General features: G+C 47.9%; 2 protein-coding genes across 2 annotated transcripts; both read right to left on the reverse strand.

Moving 5' to 3' along the window:
- Nucleotides 1–1988: 1988 nt before the first annotated feature.
- On the reverse strand, nucleotides 1989–14549 carry TAP2 (transporter 2, ATP binding cassette subfamily B member). Its single transcript, XM_082848568.1, has 12 exons — nucleotides 14418–14549; nucleotides 13491–13991; nucleotides 13296–13410; nucleotides 10929–11059; nucleotides 10493–10698; nucleotides 9730–9927; nucleotides 9446–9574; nucleotides 7321–7509; nucleotides 7010–7183; nucleotides 6668–6827; nucleotides 3039–3175; nucleotides 1989–2738 (listed from the first exon to the last, which is right to left on the reverse strand). The coding sequence occupies exons 2-12, from the start codon at nucleotides 13981–13983 to the stop codon at nucleotides 2508–2510; spliced, it is 2163 nt and encodes a 720-aa protein (XP_082704694.1). The 5' UTR covers nucleotides 13984–13991; nucleotides 14418–14549; the 3' UTR covers nucleotides 1989–2507.
- Nucleotides 14550–16181: 1632 nt separating this feature from the next.
- On the reverse strand, nucleotides 16182–21009 carry PSMB8 (proteasome 20S subunit beta 8). Its single transcript, XM_082848571.1, has 6 exons — nucleotides 20822–21009; nucleotides 18920–19067; nucleotides 18649–18760; nucleotides 17436–17565; nucleotides 16857–17061; nucleotides 16182–16464 (listed from the first exon to the last, which is right to left on the reverse strand). Exons 1-6 carry the CDS (start codon nucleotides 20966–20968, stop codon nucleotides 16376–16378), a joined length of 831 nt encoding a protein of 276 aa, XP_082704697.1. The 5' UTR covers nucleotides 20969–21009; the 3' UTR covers nucleotides 16182–16375.
- Between the last annotated feature and the right edge of the window lie 1070 nt (nucleotides 21010–22079).

Here is a 22079-nt window from a genome sequence, read left to right on the forward strand (position 1 = left end):
TGAGAGTTTCCTAAGGTTCCTCCTCTCCATTCATACCTCGCTTTGGAAAGAGTAGTACATGGCTGAGCAGGAAAGGCACTGAAGGTAAGTGACAGAAGAAGGGGAAATTAAGGGGCGGAAGTCAAATGGTGATGGGTAGTAGGAGGAGGAAATGAAAAGAACTCTGGACAAATCAGAATTACTAATGTCTGTGGTTACCAGGCAGACTACACTTGTAAGGATTTGTTGAACACTCTGTCGGGGAACATTGTTCTGTGTCCCTGAAATAAGGCGTACCTGGAAGTTTCCCTGAGATAACAAGTTTTCACGACCGCTTATGATCCTAAGTTCTGCTGTATCTTCCCATACTGCCCATCAGGATGCCTGAGTTTTCCTCCCAGCTCTGTCACTGATTAGCTGTGTGATTTCAGGCCACTTTCCCTATCTGTAAAGTAAGATTTGACAGCTATACTATTTTTAAGATGTCTTCCAAGTTTAAAGTATTTTGAGTCAATGGGTATAATTTGTACTGAGGACATCAAAGATTAATAGATCTTCTGTGAGGACTATAGTTTCCATAAGGTAGGGAGATACAGAAATTATCATTCCTACTTTATAAATAGAAGGAGGACATTTGGTGGGGAGGGGAAGGAATCAGGCCAGCCTTCTCTCTCTCCCAATGCTTATTTCACCCTTGGTGAAATTTGAGAGATAAACAGGTGTGGAGAAGTAGGACAGCAGCAGGATGAAGCAAAGGTTTATCTGCATCAGAAGTTCCTTACTCTGGCCTCACCTTGCTCCCAACAGTGGCCAGGCAGAAAAACAAAAACAAAAACAGAAATATCTGGTGAGTTCATTGCTAGCCGGGAAAGTACCTGCTATTTCTGGGAAAGTGAAAGTTTCAATTTCCTAGAATAGGATCCGTCCACTTTAAGACCCTTCCAATAACCAGTGCCGTGCACAGCTTTGGACTTTCCATGATTTGTATGTGTAGGGAGGATTAAGTTGGAAGACAGTAGAGGAAGGAGATTTATTCATTTACCCAACAAACATTTATTTATTGTCCACTATGAATGGAGCCCTGTGCCAGGTAGTAGATATAAAGCTTAATAAGATAGACAGCCTCCCCCGCAAGGGCTCATGGTCTCGTGGAAAGACAGAGGTCTACAGTGGGCAGTGGAGAGTTTAATAGGGACTGTGAGAGAGGTAAGCCCCAGCAGCAGAGCAACAAGAGCACGTAGAAAGGGCACTTTCTCCAGACTGAGAAGATAAAGCAAGGCTTCTTGGGAGACTTGAATCCTGAGTTGAATCTTAAAGAACTGGGGCAAATCCAGGAGCATCGTTCACCGAATGGCAGGAAACAACATATTCAGAGGCACAAAGGCATCAGGAGGGCAGGAAGTTTGTTGTGGACAGAACTTAATCCAACAAGAAAGGGTGAGACAAAAGGGCTAGAAAAACTGTCTCTGAGGAAGATGTGAGCAGAAAAAGGGGTGAAGACACAGGGAGGATTTTACAGGAGTGACATCGTCTTATGCGTCTTTTAGAAAGAAGAATGACTTTGTGAACAATGGCTGGAAGAGGTGCACCAACGGTAGGGGAACCTCTCTGAATATGAGATCATCTCACACTATGAATGAAAGTTACAAGAACGAGATCAGAGAGAAGATAAGGGATTCAGAGCTTTTTGGAGCTAGAAGTGAAAAAGCTTTACTTGATCTGATTATAAAGTAGATTATGACACAAGATGCAACATAATGTATTAGTTGAGTGCGTGGACTCTGGGGTCAGGCCTGGATTCCAAGTCCAAATCCACCACTGTGCAACCTTGGGAAAGTCCTTTAATCTCTTTGAGACTCAGTATTCTCATCCATAAAATGGGGATAATAACTAACAATCTCAAAGGGCTGAGGATAAGGATTAAAAATGATAATACATGAAAAAGGCTTAGCATAGTTCCTACTCTGTACACAGTACACAGTACAGTACACAGTACACAGTAACTCATCAATATTTTATTCATACTGTTAATTAGGGAATAGTCCTCTGTCCCACCATACCCTAGCTCCCCAACAAAATATCAGGTCCTGGTGGGAATGGGGAAGGATACAGAAAGGCAAACTCATGAATATTTATGTCATACTGGTTAATATGTATCTCAAAGAACAATTCAAAGGCTAAGACAGCCAGCAAAATAGTCCCTGTGATTATCTCTGGGATGTGAAACAGTGTGTAGCTTTACTTTTCTCCTTCCTACCTGTCTCTATTTTCTACATTTCCTATACGAATGTGTGCTATTTATATAAGGAAAAACTATTTTGAAATGTACTTATGATGCCACAGTACAGTACTCAGCACCAGGCAAAGCTCTGTTCATCAAGGAAATAAGGTCCCTGGATACAGAAAGCAACCTCCTGCCCTCCCATGGCCCCAACAAAAGGACACATGGTCTAAATCTCCATCATCGTGCCTCCAGCTCCAAAAACCACCACCCAGGGGAACACCCCCAGGGAAAGCCAAAGCAGGAGCTACTCTGGGTCACTGAGATGGCCCTGAGAAGGCTCCAGCATCTCTGGGGTCTCAGTCCTCCTGTTCTGCTGCACCAGGCGGGAGTAGAGGTCCTGCCCCTCCATGAGCTGCACATGCTCCTGCAGCTCTCCCTGCCTCAGCACCAGGATCTGGTCGGCATTCAGAACCGTGTGCAGCTTGTGGGCGATCACCAGCACCGTGCGGTCCCCGCGAGCTTTCCAGTCCTGCAGCTGAAGGGGGAGGATCGTAACACCTCAGAAAGGTAAGAATGAGATGGACGCCACGGACCCACTGGGCACCATCTCTAGCGACTTAGGGTAGAGAAGGCATGAAACACGAGAAGATAAGACAGAACGGGAGGGAAAGGTCTGCGCTGCCCTCCTCTCTCAGAGGGGCTGTGGCAGCTGGAGGATGGGACGGGAGACATGGCGGCATCAGGGATGTCCCCACACCACCCCCACGTAGCCTCCATTCCATCCCAGCCCTCAGAAAGGTCCCACCGCCCCTGCCCCTCCAAGCCCAGTACTCACAGCCTGCTCACACTCCACGTCCAGGGCACTGGTGGCTTCATCCAGGATGAGGACCCGGGGGTCCCTCACAAGGGCCCGGGCGATGGCCAGACGTTGCTTCTGTCCCACAGCCAACTGGTTCCCTTTCTCTCCCACCTCTGAGGAAACCGAGAAATCCCTCTCCTCACACACAGGTGACCATGAAAACATCCTCCTCACAAGCACAGCTGGTATTTCCACAGCCAACAATTAGGCGGATGAGGGCCCGGAGTAGGGGAGGGACCTCTAGGGCTGCCCGTGTAGATAGAGCATCATCACCCTGCCCTGCTCTCCAGGAACAAAGGCTCCTGAGCTGGACAGGCAGCTACAGAACTCATGATGCTGGGGAGGGAGGTGAGTGGGTTTGGCTGAAGGTACCTGTATCCCTAAAGCAATTAGAGGAAGAAGAACAAAAAACCCCAAAGTTAGCAGAAGGAAAGAAATCATAAAGTTCAGATCAGAAATAAATGAAAAAGAAATGAAGAAAGCGATAACAAAGATCAATAAAACTAAAAGCTGGTTCTTTGAGAAGATAAACAAAATTGATAAACCATCAGCAAGAATCATCAAGAAAAAAAGGAAGAGGACGCATATCAATAGAATTAGAAATGAAAAAGGAGAAGTAACAACTGACACTGCAGAAATACAAAGGATCATTAGAGATTACTACAGGCAACTCTATGCCAATAAAATGGACAAATTCTCAGAAAAGCACAACCTTCCGAGACTGAACCAGGAAGAAATAGAAAACATAAACAGACCAATCACAAGCACTGAAATTGAAACTGTGATTTAAAATCTTCCAACAAACAAAAGCCCAGGCCCAGATGGCTTCACAGGCGAATTCTATCAAATATTTAGAGAAGAGCTAACACCTATCCTTCTCAAACTCTTCCACAATATAGCAGAGGGAGGAACACTCCCAAACTCATTCTACGAGGCCACCATCACCCTGATACCAAAACCAAAGATGTCACATCTTTGCTGATGTTGACAGAAAAGAAAGAAAACTACAGGCCAATATCACTGATGAACATAGATGCAAAAATCCTCAACAAAATACTAGCAAACAGAATCCAACAGCACATTAAAAGGATCATACACCATGATCAAGTGGGGTTTATTCCAGGAATGCAAGGATTCTTCAATATATACAAATCAATCAACGTGATACACCATATTAACAAATTGAAGGAGAAAAAGCATATGATCATCTCAATAGATGCAGAAAAAGTTTTCGACAAAATTCAGCACCCATTTATGATAAAAACCCTCCAGAGAGTAGGCATAGAGGGAACTTACCTCAACATAATAAAGGCCATATATGACAAACCCACAGCCAACATCGTTCTCAATGCTGAAAAACTGAAACCATTTCCACTAAGATCAGGAATAAGACAAGGTTGCCCACTCTCACCACTATTATTCAACATACTTTCAGAAGTTTTAGTGACAGCAATCAGAGAAGAAAAAGAAATAAAGGGAATATAAATCAGAAAAGATGAAGTAAAACTGTCACTGTTTGCAGATGACATGATACTATGCATAGAGAATCCTAATGATGCTACCAGAAAACTACTAGAGCTAATCAATGAATCTGGTAATGTAGCAGGATACAAAATTAATGCACAGAAATCTCTTGCACTCCTATACACTAATGATGAAAAATCTGAAAGAGAAATTAAGGAAACACTCCCATTTACCACTGCAACAAAAAGAATAAAATACCTAGGAATAAACCTACCTAAGGAGACGAAAGACCTGTACTCAGAAAACTATAAGACACTGACGAAAGAAATTAAAGATGATAAAGACAGATGGAGAGATATACCATGTTCTTGGATTGGAAGAATCAACATTGTGAAAATGACTATATCACCCAAAGCAATCTACAGATTCAATGCAATCCCTATCAAACTATGAATGGCATTTTTCACAGAACAAGAAAAAAAAATTGCACAATTTGTATGGAAACACAAAAGACCCCGAATAGCCAAAGCAATCTTGAGAAAGAAAAACGGAGCTGAAGGAATCAGGCTCCCTGACTTCAGACTATACTACAAAGCTACAGTAATCAAGACAGTACGGTACTGGCACAAAAACAGAAATATAGATCAGTGAAACAGGACAGAAAGCCCAGAGATAAACCCACGCACATATGGTCACCTTAACTTTGATAAAGGAGGCAAGAGTATACAATGGAGAAAAGACAGCCTCTTCAATAAGTGGTGCTGGGAAAACTGGACAGCTACATGTAAAAGAATGAAATTAGAACACTCCCTAACACCATACACAAAAATAAAATCAAAATGGATTAAAGACCTAAATGTAAGGCCAGACACTATAAAACTCTTAGAGGTAAACATAGACAGAACACTCTATGACATAAATCACAACAAGATCCTTTTTGACCCACCTCCAAGAGAAAGGGAAATAAAAACAAAAATAAACAAATGGGACCTAATGAAACTTAAAAACTTTTGCACAGCAAAGGAAACCATAAACAAGGTGAAAAGACAACCCTCAGAATGGGAGAAAATATATGCAAATGAAGCAAATGACAAAGGATTAATCTCCCAAATTTACAAGCAGCTCAGGCAGCTCATTATCAAAAAAACAAACAACCCAACCCAAAAATGGGCAGAAGACCTAAATAGACATTTCTTCGAAGATATACAGATTGCCAACAAACACATGAAAGGATGCTCAGCATCACTAATCATTAGAGAAATGCAAGTCAAAACTACAATGAGGTGTCACCTCACACCGGTCAGAATGGCCATCATCAAAAAATCTACAAACAATAAATGCTGGAGAGGGTGTGGAGAAAAGGGAACCCTCTTGCACTGTTGGTGGGAATGTAAATTGATACAGCCACTATGGAGAACAGGATGGAGGTTCCTTAAAAAACTGAAAATAGAACTACCATATGACCCAGCAATCCCACTACTGGGCATATACCCTGAGAAAACCATAATTCAAGAAGAGTCATGTACCACAATGTTCACTGCAGCTCTATTTATAATAGCCAGGACATGGAAGCAATCTAAGTGTCCTTTGACAGATGAATGGATAAAGAAGATGTGGCACATCTATACAATGGAATATCACTGAGCCATAAAAAGAAATGAAACTGATTTATTTGTAGTGAGGTAGATGGACCTAGAGTCTGTCATACAGAGTGAAGTAAGTCAGAAAGAGAAAAACAAATACCGTATGCTAACACATATATATGGAATCTAAAACAAAGGTTCTGAAGAACCTAGGGGCAGGACAGGAATAAAGACACAGATGTAGAGAACGGACTTGAGGACACAGGGAGGGGTAAGGTTAAGGTGGGACAAAGTGAGAGAGTGGCATGGACATATAAACACTACCAAATGTAAACAGATAGCTAGTGGGAAGCAGCAGCATAGCACAGGGAGATCAGCTCGGTGCTTTGTGTCCACATAGAGGGGTGGGATAAGGAGGGTGGGAGGGAGACGCAAGAGGGAGGGGATATGCGGATATATGTATACGTATAGCTGATTCACTTTGTTATACAGCAGAAACCAACACACCATTGTAAAGCAATTATACTCCAATAGAGATGTTTAAAAAAAAGAAGGTACCTGTATCAAGTCCCTGCTTCATTTCCTTTATGAACTCCTCCACTCTGGCCGCCCGTGCAGCAGCCAGCACCTTCTCATCGCTGCAGCCCTTCAGCCCATAAGTGATGTTGTCCCTCACCGAACCCGAAAACAGCACAGGCTCCTGCCCGACCAAAACCACCTGGGCAGAGGCAACAGGAGCAGAGGACCATGTGGAAACCCCCATGGCAGGGACCCTCCTTTCCTCCTCGCCTACCTACCTCACAATGGACCCCTTGTGTTTCTTCCCCCGTCTCCACCCCCTGCTCTCCACACATACTTCTTCCATCCAATCTGCAATCCCTCTCCTTCCTCCCCACCCACCTGTTGGTGTAGGTAGTGGCGCTCATACTGGGAGATGGGCTCCCCATCCAGCAGCACCTGCCCCTCGGTGGGCTGGTACAGATTCTGCAGCAGAGCAGCTACTGTGCTCTTTCCAGATCCACTGGGCCCCACCAGTGCGGTCATCTTCCCAGGAGGCAGGGTGAATGTCAGACCCTAGAAAAGCCAGGAAAGAGTTAGAGGCCTGCCTGTTTGCCCTCCCTCTCCTCTTCTTTCTATCAGAGAAGGATAAGCTTCTCATCACTCAGGGCGTGAGGGGCCCAGATTCCCTCCCTGGGGTCTCCGTTGGGCACCTTGAGCACAGGCTGGTCAGGGCGATTGGGATACACAAAGGAGACGTTCTGGAATTCCATCAGGCCCTGCAGAGTGGGCGGGGCCAGTGTCCCAGTTGGAGGCAGATTTGGCTTTCGGTCCAGGTAGCAGAACACCTTCTCTGCAGCCCCCACATTGCTCAGCATGTCCCCAAACATGTACACCAGGGTCTGCAAAACAGGAAGGCAGGGGTCAGCCAAGCAAAGGAAGCTCCACCAGGAACCAACTTCCCAACTCCTCACACCCTCCCTGTCACACTCCACCCCAGCCATGCTTCTCTCCTCATCCAAAAAAGATTCCCTACCTTTTATATATACATAGATAGATATAGATATAGATATATACACATATATATAGATATGTATATTTATTTATTTTTGGCTGCATTGGGTCTTCGTTGCTGCGTGGACTTTCTCTAGTTGCGGCAAGTGAGGACTACTCTTGGTTGCGGTGCACAGGCTTCTCATTGCAGTGGCTGCTCTTGTTGCAGAGCACGGGCTCTAGGCACGCGGGCTTCAGTAGTTGTGGCACGTGGGCTCAGTAGTTGTGGCACGTGGGCTCAGTAGTTGTGGCTCGTGGGCTCTAGAGCGCAGGCTCAGTAGTTGTGGAGCACGGGCTTAGTTGCTCCGTGGCATGTGCGATCTTCCCGGACCAGAGATCAAACCCGTGTCCCCTGCATTGGCAGGCGGATTCTTAACCACTGCGCCACCAGGGAAGTCCCGATTCCCTACTGTTAATGTGCGATTTTTTTTTTTTTTTGGCCGTGCCACAGGGCATGTGGGATCCTGTTTCCCTGACCAGCGATCAAACCCGTGCCCCCTGCAGTGGAAGCATGGAGTACTAACCACTGGACCGCCAGGGAAGTCCCCTTAATGTGCAATTTGCTTGAATTTCAAAGGGGCACCAATACCCCATTATTCCAATTTGCCAGGTAAAGGATGGAGGCCAGAGTCCTTCCATCCCCAGACCTTTCCAGTTACTCGTACACAGTTCTGTCTGGCCGAGTTACACAGGGAACTCCTTAAAAGCGGGTGCTGTGCCCACCTCCTCTTTGCAGATGCCAGACTGCTTTGCACAGCTCTCCACCCATAAAAGATGTTTAATCCGTGTCTACGAAACTTATAAAGCCCAAGATCCAGTAACTAATTATTTTTGAAAACTGGTAAATATAGGAAGGAACTAAACACTTACTGTGCCTTTCCTAATCAAACTGTACCACTTGGCAACCAAACAGTAGATGAGGAGACATCTCCCTTGAGACATGCATCTAATAAATAAGGAATGGGGGAGTGTCACCGTTTTGCCACCGCAAATGATTTAATGGATCTAAGCTTTACTGGTTGCTGTCACCACAGATGTATATGAGAGAGAGAAAGAGATCAGTGTAATATATACCTCTATGAAAAATGTGAAAATCTGATCATTGACTTGCATTTGGTGAAGTTGTTGTTAATTCTCTTGCTGTGGCCATGGCTTTGTGGTTACATGTATTTTAATGTTTACATGTAGTGATACATATTTACAGATGAAACCGTATCTTGGATTGCTTCAAAATAATATGGGGGGAGGGAAGTGGGTGGGGTTACAGATTAAATAAGATTGGCCATGAATTGGTAATTGTTAAAACAGATGCTGGGGGATAAACAACAAGGTCCTACCGTATAGCAGAGAGGACTATATTCAATATCCTATGATATATACACACTACTATATATAAAATAGATAACTAATAAGGACCTACCGTGTAGCACAGGGAACTCTACTCAATACTCTGTAAAGACCTACATGGGAAAAGAATCTAAAAAAGAGTGGATATATGTATAACTGATTCACTTTGCTGTACACCTGAAACTAACACAACACTGTAAATCAACTATACCCCAATATAAAACAAAAATTTTAAATAAAATAAAGAAAAAAAAAGTTAAAAAGAAAACAGATGTTGGGTACATGGGGGTTCACATTATAGTTTTTTTCTCTTTTATTGCCCATGTTTGAAATTCTCTATCACAATGAGTTGGGGTTATTTCAGTTTGTTGTTTTTTTTTAAGGGGAACAAATAGAAGACAAAGCGGGAAAAGAGAGCATGCACAGCTCCTGACTCACTTCCACGTGGCAGCCCACGTCCTCCTGGTAGAGCAGAAAGGAGATCAGCCCGCCCCGGGTGAGGTCCCCAGCCAGGATCTGCTGCAGCCCACGTCTCAGCAATATAACCTTCATTGCCAAGTGCAGCATCTGGAGGGAGAAGGAAAAGGAGCCTGAGAATCTTCCATTCTTTGGCCTCCCTGCCCCTATGACACTGAGCGACCCCCAGACCAGCTGTAGGAAGAGGACCATCACTTTCCCTGCCCCCTCCCTGAGCCCTTCCTCCAGCCACTCAGCCTCCTCACCCTCCTTAAGAGGCAGTAGAGGGCCCTTTCCAGATCTCGTCGCCACCACAGCTGCCGGCATCGGTCAAGAGCCTCCTTATAGCGACGGACCTCTTGCTCCTCCGCCCCAAAACTGCGCACAGTCTGCAGCCCTCCAACTGCCTCACGTACCACCTGTCCTGCTTTCGCCACAGCATCCTGGATCTCCTGAAGGACTGCCTGGAAAAGTGGGGCAGGAGATAGGAGGGGCTGATTCGGCAGAAGACAGCCGACCCCCACGTCTCATTCCAGCCCTTGGAACGCTCTCTTCACGCTAAGTGAAGTAAGTCAGACAGAGAAAGACAAATATTATATGATATCACTTATACGTGGAATCTAAAAAAATAATACAAATGAATCTGCATACAAACAGAAACAGACTCACAGACGTAGAAAACAAACTTATGGTTACCAAAATTGGGGGAAGGGGGGAGTGGATAAATTAAGAGTTTGAGATGAACAGATACAAACTACTAACACAAAATAGATAAGCAACAAGGATTTACTGTATAGCACAGGGAACTACATTCAACATCTTTTAGTAACCTATAATGAAAAATAACCTGAAAATCTCTCTCTCTCTCTCTCTCTCTTCCCCGCCACCTCTCTTCCCACCCCCCCTCTCTGTCACACACACACACAAAGTCCCAGAGGGTCATGGACCTTCTGAAGCCTCTAAGGGCCTGGAGAAGGCCTCTAGGAAAACTTTCTTCTTCCCTGGGGATTCCGTACCATCCACACATACCTGATGGCGAGCACTGTACATCTTTTCAGCCGCTGTCATTAGCGGCACCTCAAGCAGAGAAAGGAGGGTGAGTCGAGGTGACAGGTTGAGCATGAAGCTGTAAACTCCCAGCACTTTCACCAGGCTTCGAGACAGCACGTTGGCATTAAGAGGAAGCCAGTTACTCATCAGTTTGGTATCCGAGCTCAGCCGGGAATTCAGCTCCCCTGGGCAGGACAAAGCAGGTGAGGAAACCACGTGTTGTAATGCAGAACCCCCAGAAACTCCCTCCTGAGCTCCCAATCTCACACAGCCCTCCCTCCCTGCAGACTGCCTCTCTACATGATCCCCAAAGAGAGAAAAACAGCTCCAGGCCTTGGCACCAGGGATGCAGGGGGAGGGCAGTGGAGGGGAAAGGAAGTCCTGGGGGACCCCAGACCTGGACTCCAGGCCCTACCTGTCTTAGTCTCCTGGAAGAAAGCAAGGTCCTGGCACAGGAGGGAGGAGAAAAGCAGCTCCCGGACCCGCAGGTTGATTCTGGACATGATGAAGGTGAAGGTGCTTCCTCGGCAGCCTGCAGACAGTGAACTGCGGGGAAGGAGGGCGGCAGAGGATGAAGAGGAGAGATGCAGAGAAGGACGGAGGGAGAGAGAGAAGCAAAGGAGAAAGCATGCGAAGAAAAGAAATACAAAGTTGGGGGCAGTATATCATGAGAGCAGAAGAGAAACAAATAAGAGAGAGGGAGACACAAGGGGCAGGAATCAACAGACGAAGAGAAAAGAGGACACAGTGAGCCAGCTGTGGGAACCACATCATAACACAGACAGATTCACCAACATCACTAGTTCATTCTGTTCTAGACAGGAGGGAACAGTACAATAGAAATGGAAAGATGCTGTGAAGGGAAAGAGCCTATGGCTTGCTTCTGACCTGGTCTCTCTCAGGGCCATCCCTCCAGCTTTCCCCTTGGTCTTGGTCTCCTTCCTCCACCCCCAACGTCCTTCTTCCTACTTCCAGATATTGATACTTTCTTGTGGGAACTGTAGCAATGCCCTCCCATCTCCAAAGCCCTGGGATCCTGCTGTTCTCCCTCTCCACTGTCCTTGGGATTGGAAAATTCCTCTTAGACCAAATGAATTTTTACAGTCAAACTCAAAGGAAAACTGTGAAAGCGCAAAAGCAGGAACTGTACAAAATATGGGTTTCTAATACAAATCTAATGACCATGTTGAGAGGGCTGTTGGCATACTCAGACATCAAATGGTGAGGGTTTGGACTTTGGTGATCCCAGTGAGAACGGAGAGAAAGGAGCCATAGGAGCACGTTTTGAGTGTGGCAAATGCAAGAACGTGAGAAAGGCAGCGACGACGCTGGTGCTTGGAGCTGAGGACACTGATGGTTTCATGAATGGGAATAAGAAGAGGGAGGCATTTTCAAGGAGACCAGGAGGGAGTGGGATGCACTTGGAGTTCTGGGTGCATGGAGTCTGAGGTGACAGGGCGTCATCCAATGGGAACGTCAAGGAGGCCTCTGGATTACAAGACTGGAGCTGGATGTGGGAATGTGGATGTGGGAATGTCCTGCAGACGTGAGCTGCATTAGCTCAACAGGAAAAATGTTCTTAAAGATCAAAGAACTGAGTCCTGAGAAAAGTCCATAATTAAGGATCCAGAGGAGGACGGTTCTCCAGAAGAGGGAGAGTGGACTGGAAAGTAGAAAGGAAGTTCATAAAAGCTACCTGAAGAACAAGATCAATCATAAGAGATTGTTCTGGGACTTCCCTGGTGGTCCAGTGGTTAAGACTCCGAGCTCCCAATGCAGGGGGCCCAGGTTCGATCCCTGGTCAGGAAACTAGATCCCGCGTGCTGCAGCTGAGAGACCATATGCCGCAACTAAGACCCAGCACAGACAAATAAATAAGATACATAAGTAAATAATTTTTTTTAAAAAGAGAAATTGTTCTGATGCCAGATGCTACAGACACATAGAGAACTGAGGGCTGATTTTTTTTTTTAAAGCAGCAGCTTGATCATTAAGAAGTTCACTTTTAAGTAGTTTCAGCAAAGAGTAGTAAGCATGAAATAATGAAGAACTGGTTTTTGAGGGATTCTAAATGAAGTATGACCATATCAAAGGAGCAGGATCAAGCAGCCGGCTGGTATTTGGGGAAGGCTAGTGAGGTACTCGCACGACCCTGAGAATGAGCACCTTCTTAAATTTTGCAGCCTAGGTGCCTGACTCACCTGATCCTAGTCCCAGCCCTATCAAGCAGTTAGTTAATTAGTTACTTAGTTTGTAGACAGCGGACTCCTGGCTACGTCTTAAAACAGAAGGAAAAGTAAATGAAGTGGAAAAGAGTAAAGATGCTGGAAAGAAAGGTGACAAGCCTCAGAGTAAGATCTTCGAGGAGAGACAAGATGACTTAAGGACGAAGAGTCAGGAGGAAGAAACATGCCCACCCTGACAACTGGATAACTGTGGAAACAAACACAGGGTGGGAGGTTGGAGACAGAAAAGAGAAATGGAACTTCATGGAGATAAAAGTGTTGAGAGGTAACTGAGAGACATTCCATTCGACACATAAACACTTTTTGTACTACATTCACTCCTATCCGTAACTATAATAAGTAATATAAACTTTGAAGATGTTGGAGCCACGTGGTGAACGGAGGAATAAATGAGTGGATGCATGACACAGAATGGTGAATGAACAAATACAGATTTTTTAGTTTAAGTATTTTGTGCTTTGGGCACCAGAGGGTCTGAAAACAGGAAAGTGAGGGCCCCTGTAAAAACTGGGGGCTAGCAAATCACCATCACCTACCTCCCAACAGAGAAGAGACACATGAAAAAGATGGCGCTGGCAAAGGCATCAGGATCAAAATCACCTCCCAGGATGTCAATCACAAGACCAGAATAGTAAGAGATTAATGTCTCACCTGCGGGAGGACAACAGTGAATGTGCTGGTGCCCAGGGCCTTTTCCCACCTCCAAGTCACAGCGCCCTCTCCCGACTCACCCAACACGGCAACAGCGAGGAAGAAGAAGGCCACACCCAGGAAAGGCAGGTCTGGCCTTGAGAGCTTCAGCAACCTCCACATCAAGTCTCTGTTGTTCTCCTGGCCCTGCTCCCTCTCCCGGGCTCCTGGAGGGCTCAGCACAGCCCACACGCCCCAGCTCAGCCCTGCCGCTCCGTAACCCAGCAGCAGCCAGCTCCACGGGGCTGAAGCCGCCCTGGCTGGGGGAGCACTCAAGGTCCCCGGGACCAGGGCCCGCAGGGAGAGAAACAGAGGGGTCACCAGGCAGAGGGGGGGCAGCAGTGCTCCCGCAAACCTCAGCAGCCCTCCCAGCCTCAAAAGCCACCAAAGCCCTCCCAGTCGCAAGGTGCCTTCTAGCCACAGGCCTGGAAGCCCGCGGGGAAGCAGAGCCCCCAGGGTCCCCTGCAGCAGCCAGAGTAACGCCCAGTCGGCCAGCAGCAGGAAGGCCCAGGGTCTCAGGTCAGGGAGCCGCATGGCGAGATCTAGGGGTAGAAGGTGAGAAACGACAGAGGTGACTCCCAATCCTTGTCCCCACTCCTCCCCACTCGCACTCCGCCGAACGCGTCCACGGGCTTCCCATTTTATTTACCCAGTGCTACCCTGAAAGATGCCTGAAAAGTGCTTGGTCCTCATCAGTATCTCCCTCCTAGGATCCCAGGCATTCGGCCTGACAGAGGGAGCTGGGAAGCCTGACCACCTGCAGCCTCATCCTCTAAAAAAAGACCCGTGACCCCCTCCCCCCACCCCGCCCCCGCCAGCCGCCCCCGCCGAGTTCCAAAGGGCCAGGTGGTCCCGCCCCGCTACCTTGCTCCCGGGGTCCAGAAGGGCTGGAAGCCTGGGACGCGGAGTGGCTGGTGGATGGGCTGCGTCCCAGTTAGAGCTCCAGGTTCCCACGCGCACCAACTCACCGGAGGGGACTTCTGGGCTGCAGCTCGGAGGTCTTTCCTTTACGTGCCGGGGGCCGAGCTCTGAAGTGCCCTCGCGCCGCCTCCGCTTCGTTTCCCCTCTGTCGGCGGGCGAGGATCCCCGAGCCAGGGCGGCCGGGCTCCCTCGGCTTTCGCTTTCGCTTCCGCAGCCGGTGCCCGGTGCTGGGCCCGGCGGCCAGCAGGCGGCGCGCGACACCTGCAGCCCGCGGAACAGACCCCTGAGTCCTGCTCCACGTGCCAGGCCCCGGTTAGTCTCCACCCTCAGCAACAGTTACTCTGTCATAGGAAACGGCTGCAGTTTTTTAAATTGCCACTAAGTAAAATAGAGCTGTTTCGAGGATTGGGATGCTTTGTAATTGGAGAACCGATGGATTTTCATACCTCAGCTCTGAACCTATTTTGAGAACTGCCCTCTTTCCCAATCCAAGTTCCAGATGTAGGATCTTGGGGTTTAAAACAACAACAAACAAAACACACACACACACACACACACACACACACACACACACACACACACACACACACATGAAACAGAGCCAGAGTCCAAGCGAGAAACACACAGGACTTCTATACAGAAGGCCCAGCTACTCTCACCAGGACCTAAGTGAGTTTCCACTTACAGATTCTGAGCTGAGAAGGCCCCCCACCACTGCACATCTTCGCTGTCTTTCTCAACACAGCTCCTGAGCAGAGAAAGTGTTCAGACGCCTCTAGATTTATGCTTCAGATTATGGTGGAACCACCTTCCTCATATGAGGGAAGTAGACTTTGTTTCTTAGTTTAACACTGATCAGCACAGTAGTCAGGTTTCTATAGGTCCTGCCAGACCCAGAGCCCATCTATGGGGCAGGTAGATTGGTTTATTCCAGAAATAACTCTTCTGGTTGAAACCACCTCCCAGACTCAACATATTCCCCAAGGGAGGGCCACGTGGATTCCAATGCACCCTTTTGAAATGTTATTGGCACGACTTCCATGAGTCACTTCAAATTTAGATTTGAAGTTAGAGGATTACTAAAACTGCTCCAACCCCGTCCATTTCTCTAATGAAAAAGCTCCATGTTCAGCTGCTTCCTACTTACAAGCTCTTCCTTTGACGAACTCTCCTTGGAGAGGTGACAGTGTCCTGCTCCTTCCTGAAATCCCAGCGTGATTCAGAAAATCTCATTCTGTCTCATCTTTCTAACCTGGTTACCTTTTCCTCATATTTCCAACTTCAGCGAGTCCTCCTTATCTCCTCTTCCACTTCAATCACAGTCTTGTCATCTTGCAATGGAGTGTGACCCATCATGAAATGGAACCCCTAACGTCCATCTTTCCATGTAATATCCAATCTCTCCACGGGGTTATTTGAGATAAATGGGACCGTGTTTACAATTACCGCACACACGTGAGGAGGAAGCTTGTTCATCCTACTTTACCAAGTCAAAAACAATTGTTCTAAGCGCACTACACCCAGATACCCAAACCATTAACAACTGACTACACAGGAGCCTCAGGCTGTGTGCCTAACCTGAATTAAATTGCACCTAAGTGTCCACAGACAATGTTGAACCTTCCCGAGGTCCTGGAGAGATGAAAGTGGAAGGAAAGCCCAGAGAAATATTTGATGAGACCCCATTTCTTAGGTAGGGGTTTGAGTCTCTTTTCTCAGGAAAATCTGTCTTTATTTCCTGATCCCTCCTCCCAACAAGCCCAGCCCAGAGCCCTCACAAGGCCACAACACAGAGGCTTTTATAACCGTTTTCCTTTATTGTGCTTGGTGGGACACCCAGAAGGTTGGGCTGGGGGTGATACTCATGCAGACAGAGAACACACAAAAGGATAAACTACACGCTGCCTCCCAGTGGCCCCTGGTTCTCTATCTCTGGGTCAGGTCAGGCCCCCCTTTCTCCTGGGGTGTAACGTGGCCCAGGTCCCCAAGTCCACCACTGCCACCATTACTGACTGGCCTCACGGTACTGGTACATAAGGTCACTGACGTCTGTACTTTCCACTTTCAACCAACCGTCCTCCTTCACGTGGTACACTGCAGGCAAAGGAGAAAGAACAGAGTCGGGCTTCCCTGGTGGCGCAGTGGTTGAGAGTCCGCCTGCCGATGCAGGGGACACGGGTTCGTGCCCCGGTCTGGGAAGATCCCAAGTGCCACGGAGCGGCTGGGCCCGTGAGGTACCACAAAAAAAAAAAAAAAGAACAGAGTCACCTTCCCTTCAGCAAGATCCTGCTAATGATGTTATGTTGAAGGCGACAACAGCAACACACACTCTCAAAGCCCTTATTACGGGGATTGCAATGCCCCCTTCAGGCTCTGAAAACCCGCTCCCTGCCACTCAGCCTCCCCCATGTCTCCCAATCTCAACCCCCCTCCTTCTTCCTCACTCCCCAGGGGCGTGGCAGGGGAGGAGGGCATTGGTCTCTTACTATTGACAACGCCTCCAGAATAGCTGTCTCGGTGGGTGGCATGAACAATTGCCCTTCGGCCCAGGTCACAGGCCTCTTCAATGCTAAGGTCAGGTCTATAGCCAGTATCCATGACCCCATAGGCATGGGAGCACCCACTACCGGTGGAGAACATATTTCCCGAGAGCCGAGTCCCACCTGCATCCACGTAGTAGAGTCCAGGCCCCTATAGGATGCAAGAAGGGTCTAGGTTGGAAGTGGAAAGGAAGTTGTTAGTAACATCCAGATTCAAGTGTGAGCCATGAGAAGTGGACCAAAGACTTAGGCTGACCCCAGGAGCATCTGAACTAGGAGAACACTGTGGGAACAATCATAGCACTTAAGGGAGGAAAAACAAACTTGGAATCAGCTATTTGATCCAAAGGGACAAGCTTATGAAACAATGGTCCACATCCAGACCCAGAAATGGCCAGTGGGTAACAGTTCTATAACCGAGTGTTGTCTGTGCCACGTACCCTGTAGGGGAGGGAGTGGGAGTGTAAGGTGGGGAAACTGACCTCTCATCCACATGTGGGAATATGGAGAAGGGAGGGGACTCACTTTCTTGTCCCAGCCACAGATCATGCTGCCCATGGAGAGGCCCATGCCCCGGTACTGGCACATCATGTTGGAGAGCAGTTTGGAGGCTGCAGACACAGAGATACGCTCACCATTCCGCAGATAGTACAGCCTGGGTGAGAACAGGAAGGTTCCAGGAGAGGACTTAGAGGTGACAGGAGAAGGCTAGCCCTCCTAGCAGCCCACTTGATCGGCAGAAAATGATTGAAGAGATAAGCATTTGAAAGGAGTGGTTTTGTAGGATCTAAGGATGGGGAAAGATTTGGAATGTATATAGAATTAACTTTTCTTTATTTTTTGACTATGTGGCATGTGAAGCATAGTTCCCTACCAGGGATGGAACCTGCGCCCTCTGCATTGGAAGGTGGAGTCTTAACCACTGGACCACCAGGGAAGTCGTCAAGACCACATAAAGAGGGCTTCCCTGGTGGCGCAGTGGTTAGGAGTCCGCCTGCCGATGCAGGGGACACGGGTTCGTGCCCCGGTCCGGGAAGATCCCACATGCCACGGAACGGCTGGGCCCGTGAGCCATGGCCGCTGAGCCTGCGCGTCCGGACCCCCGCAACGGGAGAGGCCACAACAGTGAGAGGCCCGCGTACCGGAAAAAAGAAAACAACAAAAAAACACATAAAGAAATCCCAGTAGGGACTTCCCTGGTGGCGCAGTGGTTAAGAATCTGCCTGCCAATGCAGGGGACACAGGTTCAAGCCCTGGTCCAGTAAGATCCCACATGCAGCGGAGCAACTAAGCCCGTGCGCCACAACTACTGAGCCTGCGCTCTAGAGCCCGTGAGCCACAACTACTGAGCCTGCGTGCCACAACAACAGAAGTCCGCTCACCTAGAGCCCGTGCTCTGCAACAAGACAAGCCACCGCAATGAGAGAAGCCCACGCACTGCAACGAAGACCCAATGCAGCCAAAATAAATAAATAAATAAATAAATTTTAAAAAAGAAATCCCAGTAAATGATAGGATCCCACCAGGGTCGATGCAATTGGTGTTAAATATTGATAATTGACAAATGATCTGGCTTCTTGGCAGGAGCACAGGCTGAGATTTGGGAGAAGGTTTTTAACCACCAAAAGGCTGTTTTGTGAAATATGACATTAGCACTAAGATGCTGGGGGCAGTTAGGAGCAGTGATCTGGAAGATGAAGAATCCGGGCTTAGAAGGGAGGTAAGGGGCTAGGCCTACCTGCACTCCTTCGCCAGCAGACGCTCCCAGTACTGACAGTCAGCTGCACAGCCAGACATGGTGCCAAGCAGGTAAGGGTTCATCTCAATCACCTTGTTCACCGTTAATGTGCCTGGAAGAAGATGGAGTTTGGGGAGAGGAGGAATGACCCCACAGCTCTCCCTGTGTGTCCTAAAACAATATCTGGTCCCACTTTGGTGTAGATGCGGGGCTCCTGCTGAGAGGAGGGCCCAGCTCCCCAGATTCTGCCAGCTGGAGAACACACACTCACCAATGTAATTCCCGGCCGAGGCCCGAGAATCCACAGCCACAATCAGCCCGTGCTGGAACTTGAAGGCCAGCGTGGTCGTGCCATGAGCCATCTCGATCTGAACGTTCCTTTCTCCATTCCCACCCAGGGACCGGAAGAATTCAGTGGGCTAAGGAGATAGAAAAGGCAGAGAAAGGGCCACTGAAAACTTCTGAAGCTGGACACTCCAGGAAAAGAATTTAGAGGAAGGAGATACCCAGAAGTTCTCCAACCACCAATAAATGAAACAGTTAATAACCTAGCTCTACAAGGAAATGGTTTGGGAGAAGGGAAAGAAGAGGCCATGACACCAACCTTTTCCATATGCCAGCACAATAGACTAAGTGCTACACTAGATTAACTTAGAACAATGGCTTTCAACGCTCATTTTGTATTAGAATTATCTGGGCAATTTTAAAACCTCCTGAGATTCTGATTCAGTTGGTCTTGGGTGGGACCTGGACACTGGTATTTTTTTTAATTGCCCTATAATTGATGTTAATGTGTAGCCGAGATATAGATGCATTTATTTAGAGCAGACTGTGTCTTGTAAGACAGCAGCATTCAGTGGAAATACTTCAAGTTTGTTTCAAGTTTAATTTTTAATATATTTGAACTATTAATTAATTAAAATAAAATATACAATCAGTTGTATTAACTACAAACGTTAAATCTCAGGATGACCCAAGCTCATTTTAGCCTCAGGGTCTTTGCTGTTGGCCTGCAATACTTTGAAGCTTTGCCTGGATGGCTTCTTCTCTTTATTAAGGTTTCCACTCTGTTGCTCCTTTAGAGAGACCGTCTGTGAGTGTCTCCCAAAATACCTCCCCCGATTTCTTATCTCATTGTTTTTAAAGGTTTTCATTAAAACACTTTAATTTCCTGAAATTGTCTTATTTTCATTTGTTTTTTGTTGGCTTCCTTGCAAAATGTAAACAGAGATCTTGTCTGTCTTGTTTTAACATGTGTCTATCCCTAGCACAAGGAGTGGAGTTTGGCATATAGTAAGTACTCAATGAATATCTGTTGAATGAATGAATGAACGGCGAAAATTTAGCATAGATTTTTGGTTAGTCCATCTGTTTATAAGCTAAACTGACTCTCCCAACTTTGAACACAAATTCTGTGTACCTTACTTCCTAGAAAACTGGAAAAAGAACACACCTGGTACACAGGTAGAGGTATTCTGAATTCAGTTTAAAATAAAGGTGATTTGATAAAGCCTTCATTCGTAGCTGGGATTGTGACTCTTACTTGATGATAAAACCATGTTTCTGGAAAGTATTAATTGTGTTTTACAATAAATTGACATCTCTGATACATAAAAAAAAATAGTGCTACCATAACTAAACATTTTAAGGGTGACTGTAATGGTTTTCCATTCATAGGTCATTTAACCCTCAGGAAAAACGTTTTATAAATATTATCCCCATTTTACAGAAGAGAGACCCAAGACCTAGACTAAGGGACTTGATCCAAGGCACACAACTGTGAGTGGCTGAGCCCAGGCTAAACGCTCGAGTTCATAGGTTTTGCAAGACACTACACAGCCCCTGTATCATAGGATAGGCCCATGAGAAAAGCTTCGTGATTTGTTTGTGATGGAGAACGGGCAGGAAAGCTCTCTGGTCTCCCGATGGGAGCCCCCTTCCCGCTCACCTCTCCTTCTTTGTCCTAATCTGCACCTCCTAACCCTCAGGCGGCCAGCCCCCAAGTCCCACGTGGCCTCTTCCCTGGCTCCGGCCCTAGACCCTGGACGTGGCTCTGCTAGACTAAAGGATGGCCCCCTCCGCATTTCCCCGCCTCCGGACAGTCTCAAGGAAGACCCTCCATTACTCTGCTCCCTCCTGCCCGCCTCCCACGGGATTTTCTTACAGCCCTGACCTGCATTCCCAGGGGGAGGGCGAGCTCCGGAGATCGCAGAGAGAAACTGTAGTGACCGGGGTCCGAGCGCTGCCGGCTTCCCGCGTGAGGGAAAGCCCAGTCCTCCCGCTGCCCGCGCGGGGCTCCGCACACGTCCAGCAGCGCCATGACCGCCCAGCACCCGGAGATCTGGCGGCTCTCGGAGGAGGAAGTGAAAGCGAAAGCCCGAAGCGTTAAGGGGAGGGAACCAGAATTTTTTCCACATCCCCCTGCCCTTCTCGAGAAGTGTCCAGTGGGCGTATGGGGACCAGGAGTATTATGCTGGGGACAGGCTTCTCTGATCCGCCTTCATGGAAATTAGGGAAACGGGGGTGATAGACTGCCAGAAGAAAGGAAGAAAGAGAGCGAGCAGCTCGAAAGCTCCCTGGGCGATGAGGGTACTGTAAGAGACACCGACAGGCTGGGGCATCCTCCGGGGACAGTTATGGGGTGGGCAGGGGTCATAGCATCAAAAGCGTAGCCTTAACCAGAAATCTGGAAGTCAGTGAGAACCTGGGAGCAGTTTCAAACCGGGAATGGGGGAGGGGTGTGCCTAGGAGCATCGCTTTATAGAAGTAGGGGAGGGATAGGAGTACGTGGGGGCACTGAGTCTTGAGGACAGACAGGTCTTGGGGAGACAGGCAATAGAATACACCTGCAGCGTTTGGGGGAAGGGAGCACCAAGGAGAGGGTGCAGCCTCTGAATCCTTCGACCTAGTCCCTCCTAGGGCCTCTCCCAGTTCGACGGTCTCCCTGACCTGTAGCCACCCACAAGAACTGCCCTTTCTGACCGCACCTACTTGCGTAATTCTTGCTTGACTGAGCACTGTCTTGTTCAACGTCTCTAAAACCCGCCTCTCCTTGCAACCTGAGTTGGCCTAATCTGCCCGGCAACTGTTGACGTCACATGACCACGGCCCTCCCTGAATGGAAGAGATCTACTAGACCACCCCGCCCGCTACGCTGAGTTACCGGGGCAGGTGCCACTGCAGAATCCGGCGAGCCCTGCTGTAACGGACCGGGGTGGGCAAGCGAAGGAGGTGGTGAACTTCCTCTAGACGTGCTCATCCTCCATCCTCCATCTCCGGGCTCTGAGGCACTGCAGCTGCTGGTGCCTGCTGGAGGACACCGTATCCCCGTTTGGTTCATCCTTGGGGGTGGGCACAGGGGGATGGAGAAGTGAAGGGGGCAACCATAGGAAATAGAAAACTTAAGGGAAAAGATGGCACACTCAGGGCTG

This window comes from Leucopleurus acutus (assembly GCF_964270905.1).
Source record: "Leucopleurus acutus genome assembly, chromosome: 10".
Classification (NCBI taxonomy): domain Eukaryota; kingdom Metazoa; phylum Chordata; class Mammalia; order Artiodactyla; family Delphinidae; genus Leucopleurus; species Leucopleurus acutus.